The 14,093-nt window shown below is 31.5% G+C and overlaps 2 protein-coding genes across 2 annotated transcripts; both read left to right on the plus strand.

Moving 5' to 3' along the window:
* Positions 1 to 2,001: 2,001 nt before the first annotated feature.
* LOC134280959 (heat shock 70 kDa protein 12B-like) lies at positions 2,002 to 8,814 on the plus strand. The gene is made up of 4 exons (XM_062763406.1): positions 2,002 to 2,319; positions 4,032 to 4,250; positions 4,781 to 4,931; positions 7,678 to 8,814. The coding sequence occupies exons 1-4, from the start codon at positions 2,017 to 2,019 to the stop codon at positions 7,812 to 7,814; spliced, it is 810 nt and encodes a 269-aa protein (XP_062619390.1). The 5' UTR covers positions 2,002 to 2,016; the 3' UTR covers positions 7,815 to 8,814.
* Positions 7,848 to 8,720, plus strand: LOC134280960 (heat shock 70 kDa protein 12A-like). The gene has a single exon (XM_062763407.1). It carries the CDS (start codon positions 7,848 to 7,850, stop codon positions 8,718 to 8,720), a length of 873 nt encoding a protein of 290 aa, XP_062619391.1.
* Positions 8,815 to 14,093: the final 5,279 nt, after the last annotated feature.

The following is a 14,093-nucleotide window of genomic DNA, read 5'->3' on the forward strand; positions in this document are numbered from 1 at the left end:
CTTAAATATTGTCGTTTTTACGCGGACAGAGGTAGGATGATTGCAAGTAATGAGACAGGCATTGTTAAATATTATTTTACGTATGAAACCTAGATATTTTGTGCACATTTTTATGACTGGATTAAGCAACATAAGAAATGTATTGAGTTAAACAGTGACTATATTGAAAAAAAAGTTACATGTACTCGTATTAAGCTTTTGACGTCAGGTAACGTCAAGGATTTTCGTTTTAGTGCTCCGGGAATGAGTGTGGGTCTTTTTTGTATTTGATAAAAATATGACTATTTGTGCTTTGTTTTTGTTGAAAACTTGCGTATCAAAAAAAATGAAACATGAATTTAGTGAAAATAATAGTTTCATATATTTTATCAATGTTTGTCAGTAATTATCAATGTTGTCCACGAACTTTACGGACAACCCTCGTGTATATATATATATATATAGAGACAGATTCCGTAGGTCGAGAGTTCAACCCCGGGCTGGGGCGGAAGTGGGTATCCATGTAAAAGTGAATTTCTTTGTGCTTTCTATATTAATATTTCTTCACTTAGGGCAGTTATATTAGTTTAAGAGTTGTTGTAAATTGTGCTTTATATATATATATATATATATATATATATATATATATATATATATATATATATATATATATATATATATATATATATATATATATATATATATAATGATTCCAATTCGTCGCTTACTAATGAACCAAAGCTTTTCTTGTTTAAACTTTCTATAATTTAGTAAATGTAATGTAAAAAGACCGATAGAAACTTTATTGTTTAATTCGTATAAAAAAAAATTAAATGCTTTGAGAGAATCGAATAAAAACTTCTTGATGCAGCTTACCAATGAGTTATTATCGCTACAGGAATTTAAAACGACAAAAAGAAGCAACGTAATTACACATTGGCTTTTGTTTTAGGAACAAAAACTTAATTTTTATAGCCCCATGGTCTTTCTCCATTATTTTTTACATGTTTCTTACAATACAATTTCACTTGAAAATCTCTTTAAAATCGTTGAGATACATGTACACACAGGTATCAACCCGAATATAATTTTTGTACCAAATGATACAACTAACTAGCAATTTTTCAAGTTATTCATAAGAAAATCAAACATACTATATAGGAAAAATAGTTCCTTTCCTGTTTCATAGCAACATAATACATCATAAGAATGCTAAGATTAATTTTTCAGTTCTATATATATTTTTTTTACTTTGAAAGTAAGAACTATCGGATTTCCGCCGAATGGTTATCAAATGCACCCTTGTTCTTTTTAATTTTATGTTAGTATGCATACGGCTACTGTATCCAAGTTTATAAAGCGCGGGATTATGATCCCTTTCTTCCCAACAATTTAAAACTATGAGAAAAAAAGATTTAGAAACAATCAAACTTTATGTTAATAGTATGTGTCTAGTTTTAACCAATTTAAGAATAAAAGGACAATCAAAGTTTTCTAATGAAATAATTCTGCTTTATATGATGTCATTGGACACGCCTTTTAATTGAAATATCCCTTTGTTCTAAATTTGATACAATTTTTTCAAACATTGATTTAATTTCCTTCTACAAAAATAGTTTGAAGTATAAAGAGTTCATTACTTTTCAAAAATTGAAAGTTTTTCTTACCATGAAATGAATGAACTATGTGATGATGAATAGAAAGTTCAGTATTTTTTTTTAAATAAATGAATATTATTTGGGATTTATTTTTTTTCTAATTAAACTAAAATATTACGGTTTACTAGCAAACTTCAAAACCTATTTTAGGCATATCTTTTTGTCAATGTTTACTCCGCAAAGATATAGAATTGTGTGCATTTAAATTAAAATCGATACTGTTTATATCAAAAAGTAACAGTGAACGTCAACGAAAAAATTTAAATTCCCGATAAGGGGAATGATCTACCTTTAAGAAAAGGATTCATATACTGATAAAAAAGCATACTATTGCACTGCTAAACATTTTCTGTACGGCAAAGGTTGACAAGTAAAAGTAATGGCGTTGAATACGGGTGGCGACGCTTGGATAGTGGCTGCTATAGATTTTGGGACAACATACAGTGGTTACGCGTTTTCGATGAGTGGCGATCCATTAACATTTTATTCCCCAGGAATATGGTATTCTGGACAAGGAGGAATGTCTTCAATGAAGACTCCTACATGTTTACTGTTAAATCCAGACCAGACTTTCAATGCATTTGGATTCAAGGCCGAAGAATTGTACGCTTCACTGGCCACTGAAGATGAGCACCTCGAGTACTTCTTTTTCCAGAGATTTAAAATGGATCTTCATTTTAAGGTGATTGAACATGTTTTAAAAAGAAGAAATTATCATTAATTGTTTTAAAATTTTATAAATATAAACCAGGTGTGTAATACAAGACTTCATATAATCCAAACTACATGTACGCCGTTTTACAATGCATACATGTATCAGTTCAGATAATAAAACATGAAAATTCATCTAGTATGTATGCAGCAAATGCTATTATCTTACAAGATCGTGCAAGATTGTGGTATGTTTCACCATGTTTCGAATTCTTTATTGTATGATTAATCACTCTTGAAGCATTATCTAAACAGAGTTTATTCCATCTATGTTGTTATTTAAAAAAACATGATTTTTTTTTCATTATGCGATTACTATTTTATCTCCTTTAAACTCAATCAACAATGTACACGTGTGCATATAAACGGCGTAGTTCAGTTCATTAGGCGGAGCTTGACAATTGAGGTATTTGTTCATTACTGGATTATTCTATTGAATTATAATGTAAACATTTTTGCTTGAATCAATTATTAAGAAAACAAGCAGTTTATTATGTAATTACATCATAAATAAAAGTTATATAAATTACTCATATAGTACGCCTCAGAAAAGTGCTAAAATAAGCTTCTTGCAATGAGTTGTTGCTTAGAAAACCTTACGAACGGACACATAGACATACAAAGTCTAGGGTAAGATTGTGTACACTCCAATTCTTATTTGAAGTGGGAATATATAATTGAAATTAAAGAAATAATGAAGGACATGGAAACGACATTGGTTTCTTGCAGGAATTAAACACTTCAAACACAAAATGACTATGCCATTGCCTACGATCTCAATCTGGAGAGCTATAGATACATCAAATTAAGATTGGATATGTGAAAACTCTGAATTATCAATATTAATGTAAAGATTTCTTTTTTAAGGACAGATGATACAAACAAACTTTTGTCAAAGAATTTGAAAATAACAATTTGTGTCATGTTTAAATAAGTAAAATGAATAACTTTAACCGCGTAGTTTTTAAGTTTTCATTCAAATTTGCACAAAAATGGAATTTGAAGTGAAAAATATTTGTATAGATTAATAAGGATGGTTTCAGATGGGCAGACTTTTGACCATCACAGAAAGTTTACATTTTCTTTATTTTTCTAGAAATTTATTATTTGCATCATTTGCAATGGAATAAGGCCAAAAAATATATACCAATCCAGGCATCCGTTTTTTGTTTGTATCATCTGTCCTTAACAAAATATTAGGTTAAAATTAATATTTGTTTTGGTTTTTTTTCACAATAACCAATTGCAATCGACGATTTTTTAATTGATTGATATTGATCGTTCAGACATGTACCTATTGCATTGTAGGACCAGGAAACCCTGCAGTGGGTTCAGCTGAGGAGTATATCAATCATTTCATGGCTGAAACATTGAAAATATTAAAGATTTTAAGATTTTTAAATTAAAATTGCATGAATTTTATTAAAAAAAACATTATGGATTTCAGCAATTGAAAAGATGAAATCATATTTGCTCTTATTCGATCCCTATTTGACTTGAATCGAGCATCATTTCAATCAACGAGATCCATTCTGTACATGCTATTTATTAATGATTCTAGAATCCAAATTTTATTGAAAATAATGCATGGTTATTTATATCGCTTACTTATTCTCTGCAACTACATGTATAGTGGCGTACATATGTATCTGTCTTATTTTGATAAATGTTTTTTTTTTTCAGAATGTGAAAAAAGATTTATGCATTAAAGATGTTTCTGGCAAATCGTTATCAGCCATGAAAATATTTTCTTTGTCTATTAAATACCTTAAAGATCATTGTCTTAAAACGATGCGAGACAGAGGAGTAGAAACCAGACAAACGGATATCAAATTTGTCTTGACGATTCCTTCCATTTGGAATGATCGTTCAAAAGAGTTTATGAGAACTGCAGCTGTTGAAGTAGGTTTATATTATGTTATTCAAACATTTGATATCTATTTATACCCGAACAAAATAAACAAATTATCCACTATATTTAAGTTCTAAAAAGTATGTTTTACAGACAAAAAGAAATACAAGAACATTGTACTCGCAGAATTTTGTAGTAATTTCTTGGAGGGCAGAAACATACTTATACCGTTTTTTAATACGGGCACCTGATGCAAAAATGGTTTAACAACTCCCCACCCCAACCCCCAGCGTCTGATAATTTTTAGTAAACACAGTTATGTATGTAATTCATTAATTATTCTTATATACCGTATAAAGTCAGTCTCTTAATCTAAACAAAAATCGAAAATGATATCAGATATCGAAATATAAGAATGATAGAACTGGAAATCGTATTATTGATAAACATTTGTGCCTCTTAAAACTTTTCAGTAGTTTGGAGGTTAAACACCATCGATTCCTCAGGTGCCTGTGTTTTTGCCATTTAAGTAAATATAATACACTTCTATTGTAAATATTTAACCATAATGATTATACAGGCCGGTATAAGAAATGATAGCTTAGTGCTAGCTTTGGAGCCAGAAGCAGCCTCAGTCTACTGTCAACGAGTCCCTCTAGAAAATCTTAAACATGGAACGGGAAAAACAATAAGTGTTCCTGGCACCAGATATTTAGTGGCAGATATTGGAGGTATGCTACAATATTTAACATTATACTTGCATTTTTTTCAATATTTCATATAGAGCACAACTTCTGATCCAAAATATGCAAATATTTACATAATGAAATATCTGTTTATGAAGATCGTGGACTGTGCTCATATTTTAACATTTTGCTGAAAATAGTCAAACACGCATGTTTTATGGTTTGTTATGTAGTAAATCACTTTTTTATTCACGAGAACTTTATTTATGCGTAACTAAGCGAGACAGCGTGATCGTGAAATATCTTTCTTGCATATATATAAGTACTATTTACAATGATTTTACAACAATAACCACAAATCGTGAAATTTTTTTTGTTATGCTCCTTAATAGTTACATGAATGACTATTTCGCGAAAATAAAGTGCCGCAAAAATTTTGTTTTCTACAGCAATTTGAAAAGAAGATGCCCAGGGGCCACATCGCTCACCTTAGCACACCGGCTAAGAAAAAGCACAAATCAGATCAGAATTGTTTCACTGAGGGTCGGATATTATGGCTCCACCCTACCCGGGGGGGGGGGGGGGCATGATGTGAACAATCTTGAATGAACACTATCTGGGGATGTTTCAACATGAGTTTCATCTCTCCTGTCCCTATGGATCTTGAGAGGATGATTTTTAAAGATTTTTCCCTAAATATTCCTATGTAAAAATTTGATTGGCTATTTTTGCCCCACCCTATCCCTGGGGGTCATGATATCAACAAACTTGAATGTACACTACATGAGATTGATTCAATGCGAGTATCATTTTTACTGTTCCTATGGTTCTTAAGAAGAAGATTTTTATTTAAAGATATGTCCTTTTTATTCCTATGTAAAACTTTGATTGGCCATTGTGGCCCCGTCCTACCCCGGAGGATCATGATTTGAACAAACTAGAATGTTCACCAACTGACGATGATTAAACATGAGTTTTGTCTTTCCTGTCCCAATTCTTCTTGGGAAGAAGTTTTCAAAAGATTTTTTCCTATATTTTCCTATGTAAAACTTTGATCGTCACTTGTGGTCTCATCTTACGCCCGGGGGTTATGATTTGAACAAATTTAGATTTACACTACCTGGAGGACTCAACATGAGTTTCATCTTTTCTGTCCCAATGGTTCTTGAGAAGAAGATTTTTAAAGTTTGTCCTATATATTCCTATGCAAAACATTGATCATTTATCATGGCCCCACCCTATTCCCAGGGGTCATGAATTCAACAAATATAAATCTTCACTACCTGAGAATGATTCTACACGAGTTTCATTTTTCCTGGCCCAGTGATTTTTTAGAAGAAGTCTGTTTAAAAATGACATTTTTTTCATTAATTCACAATTTTCTTCACTACATATGAACAAACTTGATTTCCCTTTACCCAATAATGCTTTGTGGTTAGTTTGGTTGAAATTGTCCCAGTGGTTCTTGAGAAGAAGATGAAAATGCGAAAAATTTACAACGACAACGACGACGGACAAATTTTGATCAGAAAAGCTCACTTGAGACTTCGGCTCAGGTGCCTTAATAGACCTAAAGCTTTTAATTTTCTATTACGCAAACTAACTTGAGATATATAAATATTTTTTTTTTATTTTAACCCTTTGTTATCCAAATTTTTTTTACTTTTTCATAATTTTGCGAAGAACAATAGAAAAAAAATGGGGGTATACGTCTTCAAAAGACTGTTTTGTTTAAATTCTCTGGTCAAACATAATCAAGAATGTGTTTTTGTGCACGTTATGTATTATTCTTAATAGTTTTAAAGGAAAATGGCATTTAAACCGTAAGATTATGAGAATTATAAAAGATGAAGATATTTTTAGATTTCTTTTGTGAAAGATATTGACAGATTCAACGTTAATTTTTTGCAATGGTGATTTCAAATATCTCTTGGCAAATAAATATTTTTGATTTTCATTAGTTTGAACATAAATTTGATGTGATTAAATTAGGCATTAACTAAATTAAATATGCAACCACGGTTCTTAATTTTCCATTTTAACTGTTAAGGTTTTAGAGGAATGTGCTCTGAAACGTGTTGTATGAAAATTAACCTGCAAAGATATGCCTTTTACGGATGTTTTAGAAAGGTTGACTTATTCAAGGTAACAAAATAAACAAAATTATCAGTTTGACAGAAATTATATTCAAGACAAATAAAAGAATATGGATAACGCACCCAATTGGGAAAATGCATTTATTTTAATTTGGATATGGGGAAATACTTATATGAATAAATGTTGACTTAACCTGATGAAAATAACATCAAAAGATTACGTCATCACGATCAATTCATGAATACAGTGGAAAGCGTTTCTCGATAAAATGAAATTTAATTGTAGTAAAATCACAAATATATTACAAGGAGGCCTAGTCTAGCGCATTGTCACCATACAAATCATGATTTCAGAGTAGAAATCACTATTCCTTTCATTTAATAAGTTCTTTTATTTTGTTTTAAATTAAACATCAACAGTAAGATGTCATCAATTAATTGCATCATTGAATATTTCATTCATAATTTCACGGGGTTTATTTAAAAGTTTTGTTAAAAACGAAAATAGTATGAAAAAAATCATTGTGTGATTTGATATTTGATTTATCCATCGATGAATTATAACGATGAATATTGCCTCGGCAAGCCTCGCGAATATTCACTATTTCATCCAAGTAATTGGCTAAAACAGCTATCGAACTACAAAATCTATAAATATCCTGTATACATTTGTGTATCATGGTAATATCTTTCAGGTGGCACAGCTGACTTTAGTGTTCATCAAGTTGACGACGATGGGTCATTGACAGAACTTTATCGCGCGAGTGGAGGGCCGTATGGAGGGATTTACGTTGATGAAAAATACCTGAAAATATACGATACAATTTTTTGACAAAAAGCACTTGAAAAGCTCAAATTTCATGATATGGGAGAATATTTTACAATTCTCAAAGAATTTGAAAACAAAAAGCGCTCAATCAATCCAGATTTTCAGATGTCTTTTGTTACAAAATTGCCAGCTATACTAAACCAAAACTGCTCTGACCAAGATAAAATGAAAGCTATTCAGGCATCCTATTTAAAAGATCAAGTAAAAATTGTGAAAGACAAGGTGAAAATTTCTGCTCGAATGATGATGAGTTTTTTCGAAGACTCATTAAGTCAAACTAAAAAACATGTTATGGAAATTTTACAAACTGTCACAAATATAGAACATATTCTCATTGTTGGTGGTTATGGCGAGTGTAGTTTGTTACAAGAAACATTCAAAAAAGAGTTTTCGAACAAAAATATTGTTATACCCAATGAGTGTAGCTTGGCTGTTATCAAGGGTGCAGTACTATTTGGACATGATCCTATGGCGATATCGTCAAGAATTTTACGGTATTCCTATGGTCCTGCAGTACATGCCATTTTTGATTCAACAAAGCATCCGGAAGAAAAACGATATATCGATAAAAAAGGCATTGAAAGATGTAACGATGCCTTCGACCAGCTAATCGCCAGAGATACAAAAGTACCTTCATCTGGGAAAACATTAACTCATACGGCAGTTCCACTTTATGATGATCAGAAAGGTTACGTTTTGCGCTTATATTGCACAGAGGAAAACGGTCCTGCAGTGATTAAAGACAACTTTCAACTTGTTGGCAAGCTGAACGTTTCTGTACCTGAATACATCCAGGGCAAATGGGAAGCAGAAGAACATTATACTTTCGGTATGACAGAAATCAAGGTGTCGTCGACAGTCAAGGAAACCGGAGAAACTTTTGAAACCTCGTTTGACTTGCTTGAATAATTTTTTACCAAATAATCTGAACAACAATTGATAAAAGAATTTTCTAAACTCTCTGAAATATTTGTTATGCACGATGCTAGGCCCCAATCAAATTAGGATTGTAAGTTCAGCAGAATTTTATCAATAACCTATGAATATAAAATATTAATATGCAATATACATGTTATTCATTGCTGAAATCATTATACATGTATAAAAATCCCCCGTACATTGAATTCTATTGGATTTTCCACATTGATCTCGAGCTACACTGAGGTAATCTAAAGGGAACACGAGAGTTAGATTGTAAAACGTCGAATGTTCTTTTTCTATACCATTTGATAACACAATTGGCACAGAGTCTGTGTATTCTTAAACCGCTTTTACATATTCGTGTATTATTGCTACTCTTATGTAAAAAAAGTAATTCACACTTTTGAGCATGCACTCAAACTTGGTTACTGGAATACTTAAAATCCAATTTATTGATTCTTTTGTTCTTTCTTTATTTGCATATATTGTTTCTGTAGAAATAAAATTTAATAAATACATGTATCTTTCTTTACTGTTTTCAGACAATTTTTTAAAACTCTTGACAAAAGGTACGATTTTGCTAACTAAGCAGAAGGAGAACTGTTTCTTCTTTAAACATTTTAAGCTGAGGCAATTGGTTTTTTTTTTTTTTTTAAGAAGATTGCAATGTTCAATATTTATTTGTCATCATAACTTGTTTGACAACTTCTCAGATGAATTACATTAAATAGAGATAAATTTCACTAAAAGCCAAATTAAAAATAGTAATTTTACAGTGTGTCAAATAAATGCTTACAAATTAAACTATAATTCCACAGAATTTTTTTTTTAAAACCTGTTCTGTTCTCCTGATTGGCATTCATATTTCTCATTCAATCCTATTAAGAAAGAAAAAATACTCCTTTTTTGAACTTTTTGTACACTTAAATGCTCATATAGTATTTCCTCTTTTTTTTTATTATCGCATAATTAAATATAATTATATCATAATAATTATAATTATATACCACAGTTTTAACACACAAACGAAGATCAATAAACTTGCATTGTATATTTTAAAAGATCTTCTATCAACTCCTAAAATATCTTCTGACCTCTGCTCTGGTATTCACAGTTAAAACTATTCTTCTTCTGTTTCAGTGTCTTGCGATAAATTGGTTGATTGTGTGTTGTTATAGAATTACTTCCTGGAATTTTCAACTCAGATAGAGACTTAACAATATTTCATGAAAGGGTCAATCTTCGACCCGTGGAACACGGGGAAACTGAACAGAGAGATCTCATTTGTGCAAACGTCTTCCTTGTCGATTTTTAAGGTCTCGTCCAAAAGACATCCACCATTCCGCATGTTTGTAAAGAATAAATTACACAATTTAAATTTTATGTCTTTGCTTAATTTGGTTCCACTCACTTTTAAAGTCAAATGTCTTAAGTTTATCAACTGAATGTTTGGCCAAGCCACAAAATTTTGCAAGATTGCAAATTTACAGATCAATATGTTTTGTTCGAAAATTAAAAATAAAATGTATGATTTTCTTGCCGAGGGTTTCTTTTTTTTCAATTCAAATTTCTGATTTACATTTTTACTGAAATATTACATGTGCTAGTTTGACTCTTCTGTTTTGGAGAATAGAAAATGTTGTCTATAGTATGTATATCCTTAAGTCTATGTATAGGACATCGTCGGATGCCCAATGCTGGTCATAACTGATACCGACGATGGGTATAAGGTTTTTATGCAAGGAGCGAAATAATGCATAGTAAAGTTGGAATATCAAAAAAATTTTTTGTTTCTCCTCATTTGATAAAACTTACAATTTGAATAAAGGTTGATTTTTTCCCGTAATAAACCAAAATTCAATGAATAGTAAAAATTGCAGTGTTTCCCTTTACTTGCACCGACCTTATTCTTTTGATAATCCTTTAAAACTTATGTAGTTAAGAAGCACATATAAAAAAATAATTCAAGTGGTTACAAATAATGCCTTTTAAGACCGCATTGTCGAATTAACCAGGTTTTTTTCTATTAAGTTGAGCTGTTATTGTTTTTTAATATTACATAAGTTCTATATTGCGAGTACAAAAATGATAATAAAACTGAAATTTCATAATAAAATTATTCTATTTGGAAGTTTAGTTTTACTGATTCTTTTAAATTCTATTTCAATTTTACCACAAATCTTTTATATCAATAGACATTTTGCCATTAGATGAAAAATTCGTTCTCCTTTGAAAATATAATGTGGGTAATTTCAAAAGGATAATCAAATCCTCGTATATCCCCCTTATATAATAAGCACCAACTAAATATTAATTCATTTCTAATTTTGAATTAACATGAAACATACGGAGATAACAAACAGTATTCATTAAGATCAAAAGTCCATAAAACAACATAAAATAGGAGCAGAGAAATCTTGGACCTCTAAAACATCAGAGATGGGATCAAGTGCCAGGGAGGAGTGATCAATCACTGCTAATCCCTACTAATGTGTTCGGAACCTTTTATTTTTCGGTGTTCTGCAAATTATAAAACCCGATGAGTTCAGAGTAGCTTTGACAGTGGCTCTGGCGAGAGTTAGGGAGACTTCAGCGAGAGGGTAAATTATTCATGGAAATGTGGCTAGGAAGTGACTGGCACGTGGAAACATGGTAAACAGAAAAGTTATGTTGCGTTTTAATTTTCACCACCCTTTAATATCATTCTCTAGAAATGTACTTCAATCGATCTTTCTTGAATTCATTTAAGTTAAAAAATTATAAGAATTCTTTATGATACAACTTTCTGCTGTTATGAACTAGGATTTCTTTTTTGACAAATATTTTGCATGGGAACCAGGACTATATTTTTTGGCGTCAGACTAGCAAATGAGGCACCAATGTAACTTTAACTGACAAATCAGATGAATGAAAATTGCATTATGGGTTACTATATGAATACTACAGGAAATTTACGCTTGATGATTTCCTTTATTTTACTATCGGTGAATACAATTGTCATGTGGACTCCCTGGCCAACACACGTGATCACGAGTATGGTTATGTAAAAACGGTTTGTCTACTTAAATGTACGAGAAGCTGCTTGTTTGCGTTACTCTTGAAGTGCTGGCGTTCTGAACTTTACACTAACTACATATACATTGTATTGAAATTTTTCTCTAGTTAACAACAATATAAAAACACCCGTGATATTTCTCATAGTTTTTAATGTTTGCATTTTGCTCATAAGAACATTTTTTTATCTTACTTATGCAGCAATATACCTTCATCACCTGCATACGGAGTATTTATATCTCAGTTGATTCGATACGCAAGAGCATGCTCTACGTATGAACAATTTCTTAAACGAGGTAAATTATTGACAAGCAAGTTGATGAAACAAGAATATCAACAGTCTCGTTTAAAGTCATCATTTCGTAAATTCTATGGTCGATACAATGACCTTGTCAGCAAATACCATTTATCATTGAATGAAATGCTGACTGACGTTTTTCATACGAATTGTTAGTCCATTATTTATACACTAAATTGACCACGGATTTTTCCGTTATATCCTGATTATGACAACGAGCACACGGCGGGTGTGACCGGTCAGCAGGGGATGCTCACTCCTCCATGGCACCTGATCCCACCTCTGATGTTTCGGGGGTCCGTGTTTGCTCCTCAGCTATGTTAAGGAAGGTCAGAGTTCACATTCTTTGTATATCGTATTGGAAGTTTAATTGTGACGTCATTGAAATTTAACAAGCCACAAAAATTAATTAACAACATGATCATGCGTTAGTAACAACTTGAATTTATTTATTTTATCGATTATTCATAAAATCTTGTAAAATTGCAATACTTGATAGCGATCGGTCGAGTAATAGAAGAAAGCCTTTTGTCAAATATGACGTCATCAGCCATGGTATGACGCAGCACAAGTGATCCAGAGGAGTAGATTCACTGGTTAAATAATTACAAAAATGCTTAAATAGATATGATAGCATTGCTAATTTTTAGACCTAATCATAAAAACTAAAAGAAAATAATTTATTAAATACAATGTGTATAGAATATGAATTTATCTAGTAGCATTGAAGCTGCACAGGGATAAGGAATATAGAGAATATCGCTAAAACGATGAGCGTATTCGTGATTTACATCAAAAGTGCAATTGCAAGGGCATAGACTATTTTGTTTGAGCTGAAATTTGGAATATTTATTGCTCATATAGTATATATTTTGAAAAGTGCTGGGAGCTGATCCTGGTCTGCATAACATTAATTTTATTTAAAACAGAATTTAAGCGAAGTGGAAATTTTTAGATATAATAAGCATTTTCGGCAAAATTTTAATTACTTCGCAAACAGCACTTACTAGCTCCCAGCACTTTTTTGGTAGAGGATATAAACCTTTTTTAATGTGTATCAATTTTTTTCTTGAAAAACAAGCGTATGCCCTTGCACTACCCCCATTTCCTACATTCAGCTTAACAATTCTATTTTTATACAAGTCACGTGACAAACAGCTGATACGTGCGATATAACTGCTAATAATTACGCCCCAGTCCTATCCATTATTGATGGCTATATTACATTTTCTACAAGTATTCAGTTGCTTTGTTAAATTTTTTTAAAAGAAGCAATACATATCAAAACGGCGCAAAGGTCACATTTTCCATATCGGTCCTTAACATAGCTGAGTCTGCTCTTATTTTGTATATTTGTTTAATGGACGTTGAGATTGAATACTGTTCGTTATTTCCATATCCTTCTTGCACTCCATTGACATGATCATAGTTTGACCTTAAACACGTGTTCGAAGAAACATGTAACATGTGTAAACGTATTTAATCAACAATTGGTCAGTTGCTCGTGGTCCTCTGTGCGCATTAATAGCAATATAAGCCAAATAAAGGTTTGTCAGTGAAGTTGATATTACACATTTTTTGCCATCGTATCGGTCGCTAGTGAGCTGTAATTTTTGCAGTAAACTAGAATAAGATGAATCAATTGTTATTTACCCCCCCACCCCCCCACCCGCCTCTAGAACTCCTCATTTCTGTTGAAAATCATGAAAGTCTTTCAGAAAGGTGTGGAAAACATTTCTTTACAGGAAATGTTTTCAGAATAAACAGACTATAGCATTTTCCTGTTTACTGCCAATTTTACTTATAAAAACGGTTTTACCCTATAACCTTTGAATAGGTAAACCTAAACCACGTGTCTTGAATTTAAATCACAATAACATTAGTAGGGGCGTGCTGATCGGTCACAAGAATTGTCATGATTGGGAAATATTTCCATTTCTAGTTTTTTTTTTCGCTGTGATAACTCTTTTAAATTATCGGACCTGATTTCTTGATAATTCTACCGGAAT

This window comes from Saccostrea cucullata, unplaced genomic scaffold, assembly GCF_032062105.1.
Source record: "Saccostrea cucullata isolate Sc308-1 unplaced genomic scaffold, CSIRO_AGI_Scuc_v1 ctg5378, whole genome shotgun sequence".
Classification (NCBI taxonomy): domain Eukaryota; kingdom Metazoa; phylum Mollusca; class Bivalvia; order Ostreida; family Ostreidae; genus Saccostrea; species Saccostrea cuccullata.

Coding starts and splice junctions, on each gene's coding strand:
- LOC134280960 (XM_062763407.1), top strand. CDS start 7,848: ATGGGAGAATATTTTACAATTCTCAAAGAATTTGAAAACAAAAAGCGC.
- LOC134280959 (XM_062763406.1), top strand. CDS start 2,017: ATGGCGTTGAATACGGGTGGCGACGCTTGGATAGTGGCTGCTATAGAT. Junction 4,251..4,780: donor TGAGAACTGCAGCTGTTGAA/GTAGGTTTATAT, acceptor ATGATTATACAG/GCCGGTATAAGAAATGATAG. Junction 4,932..7,677: donor TTTAGTGGCAGATATTGGAG/GTATGCTACAAT, acceptor AATATCTTTCAG/GTGGCACAGCTGACTTTAGT.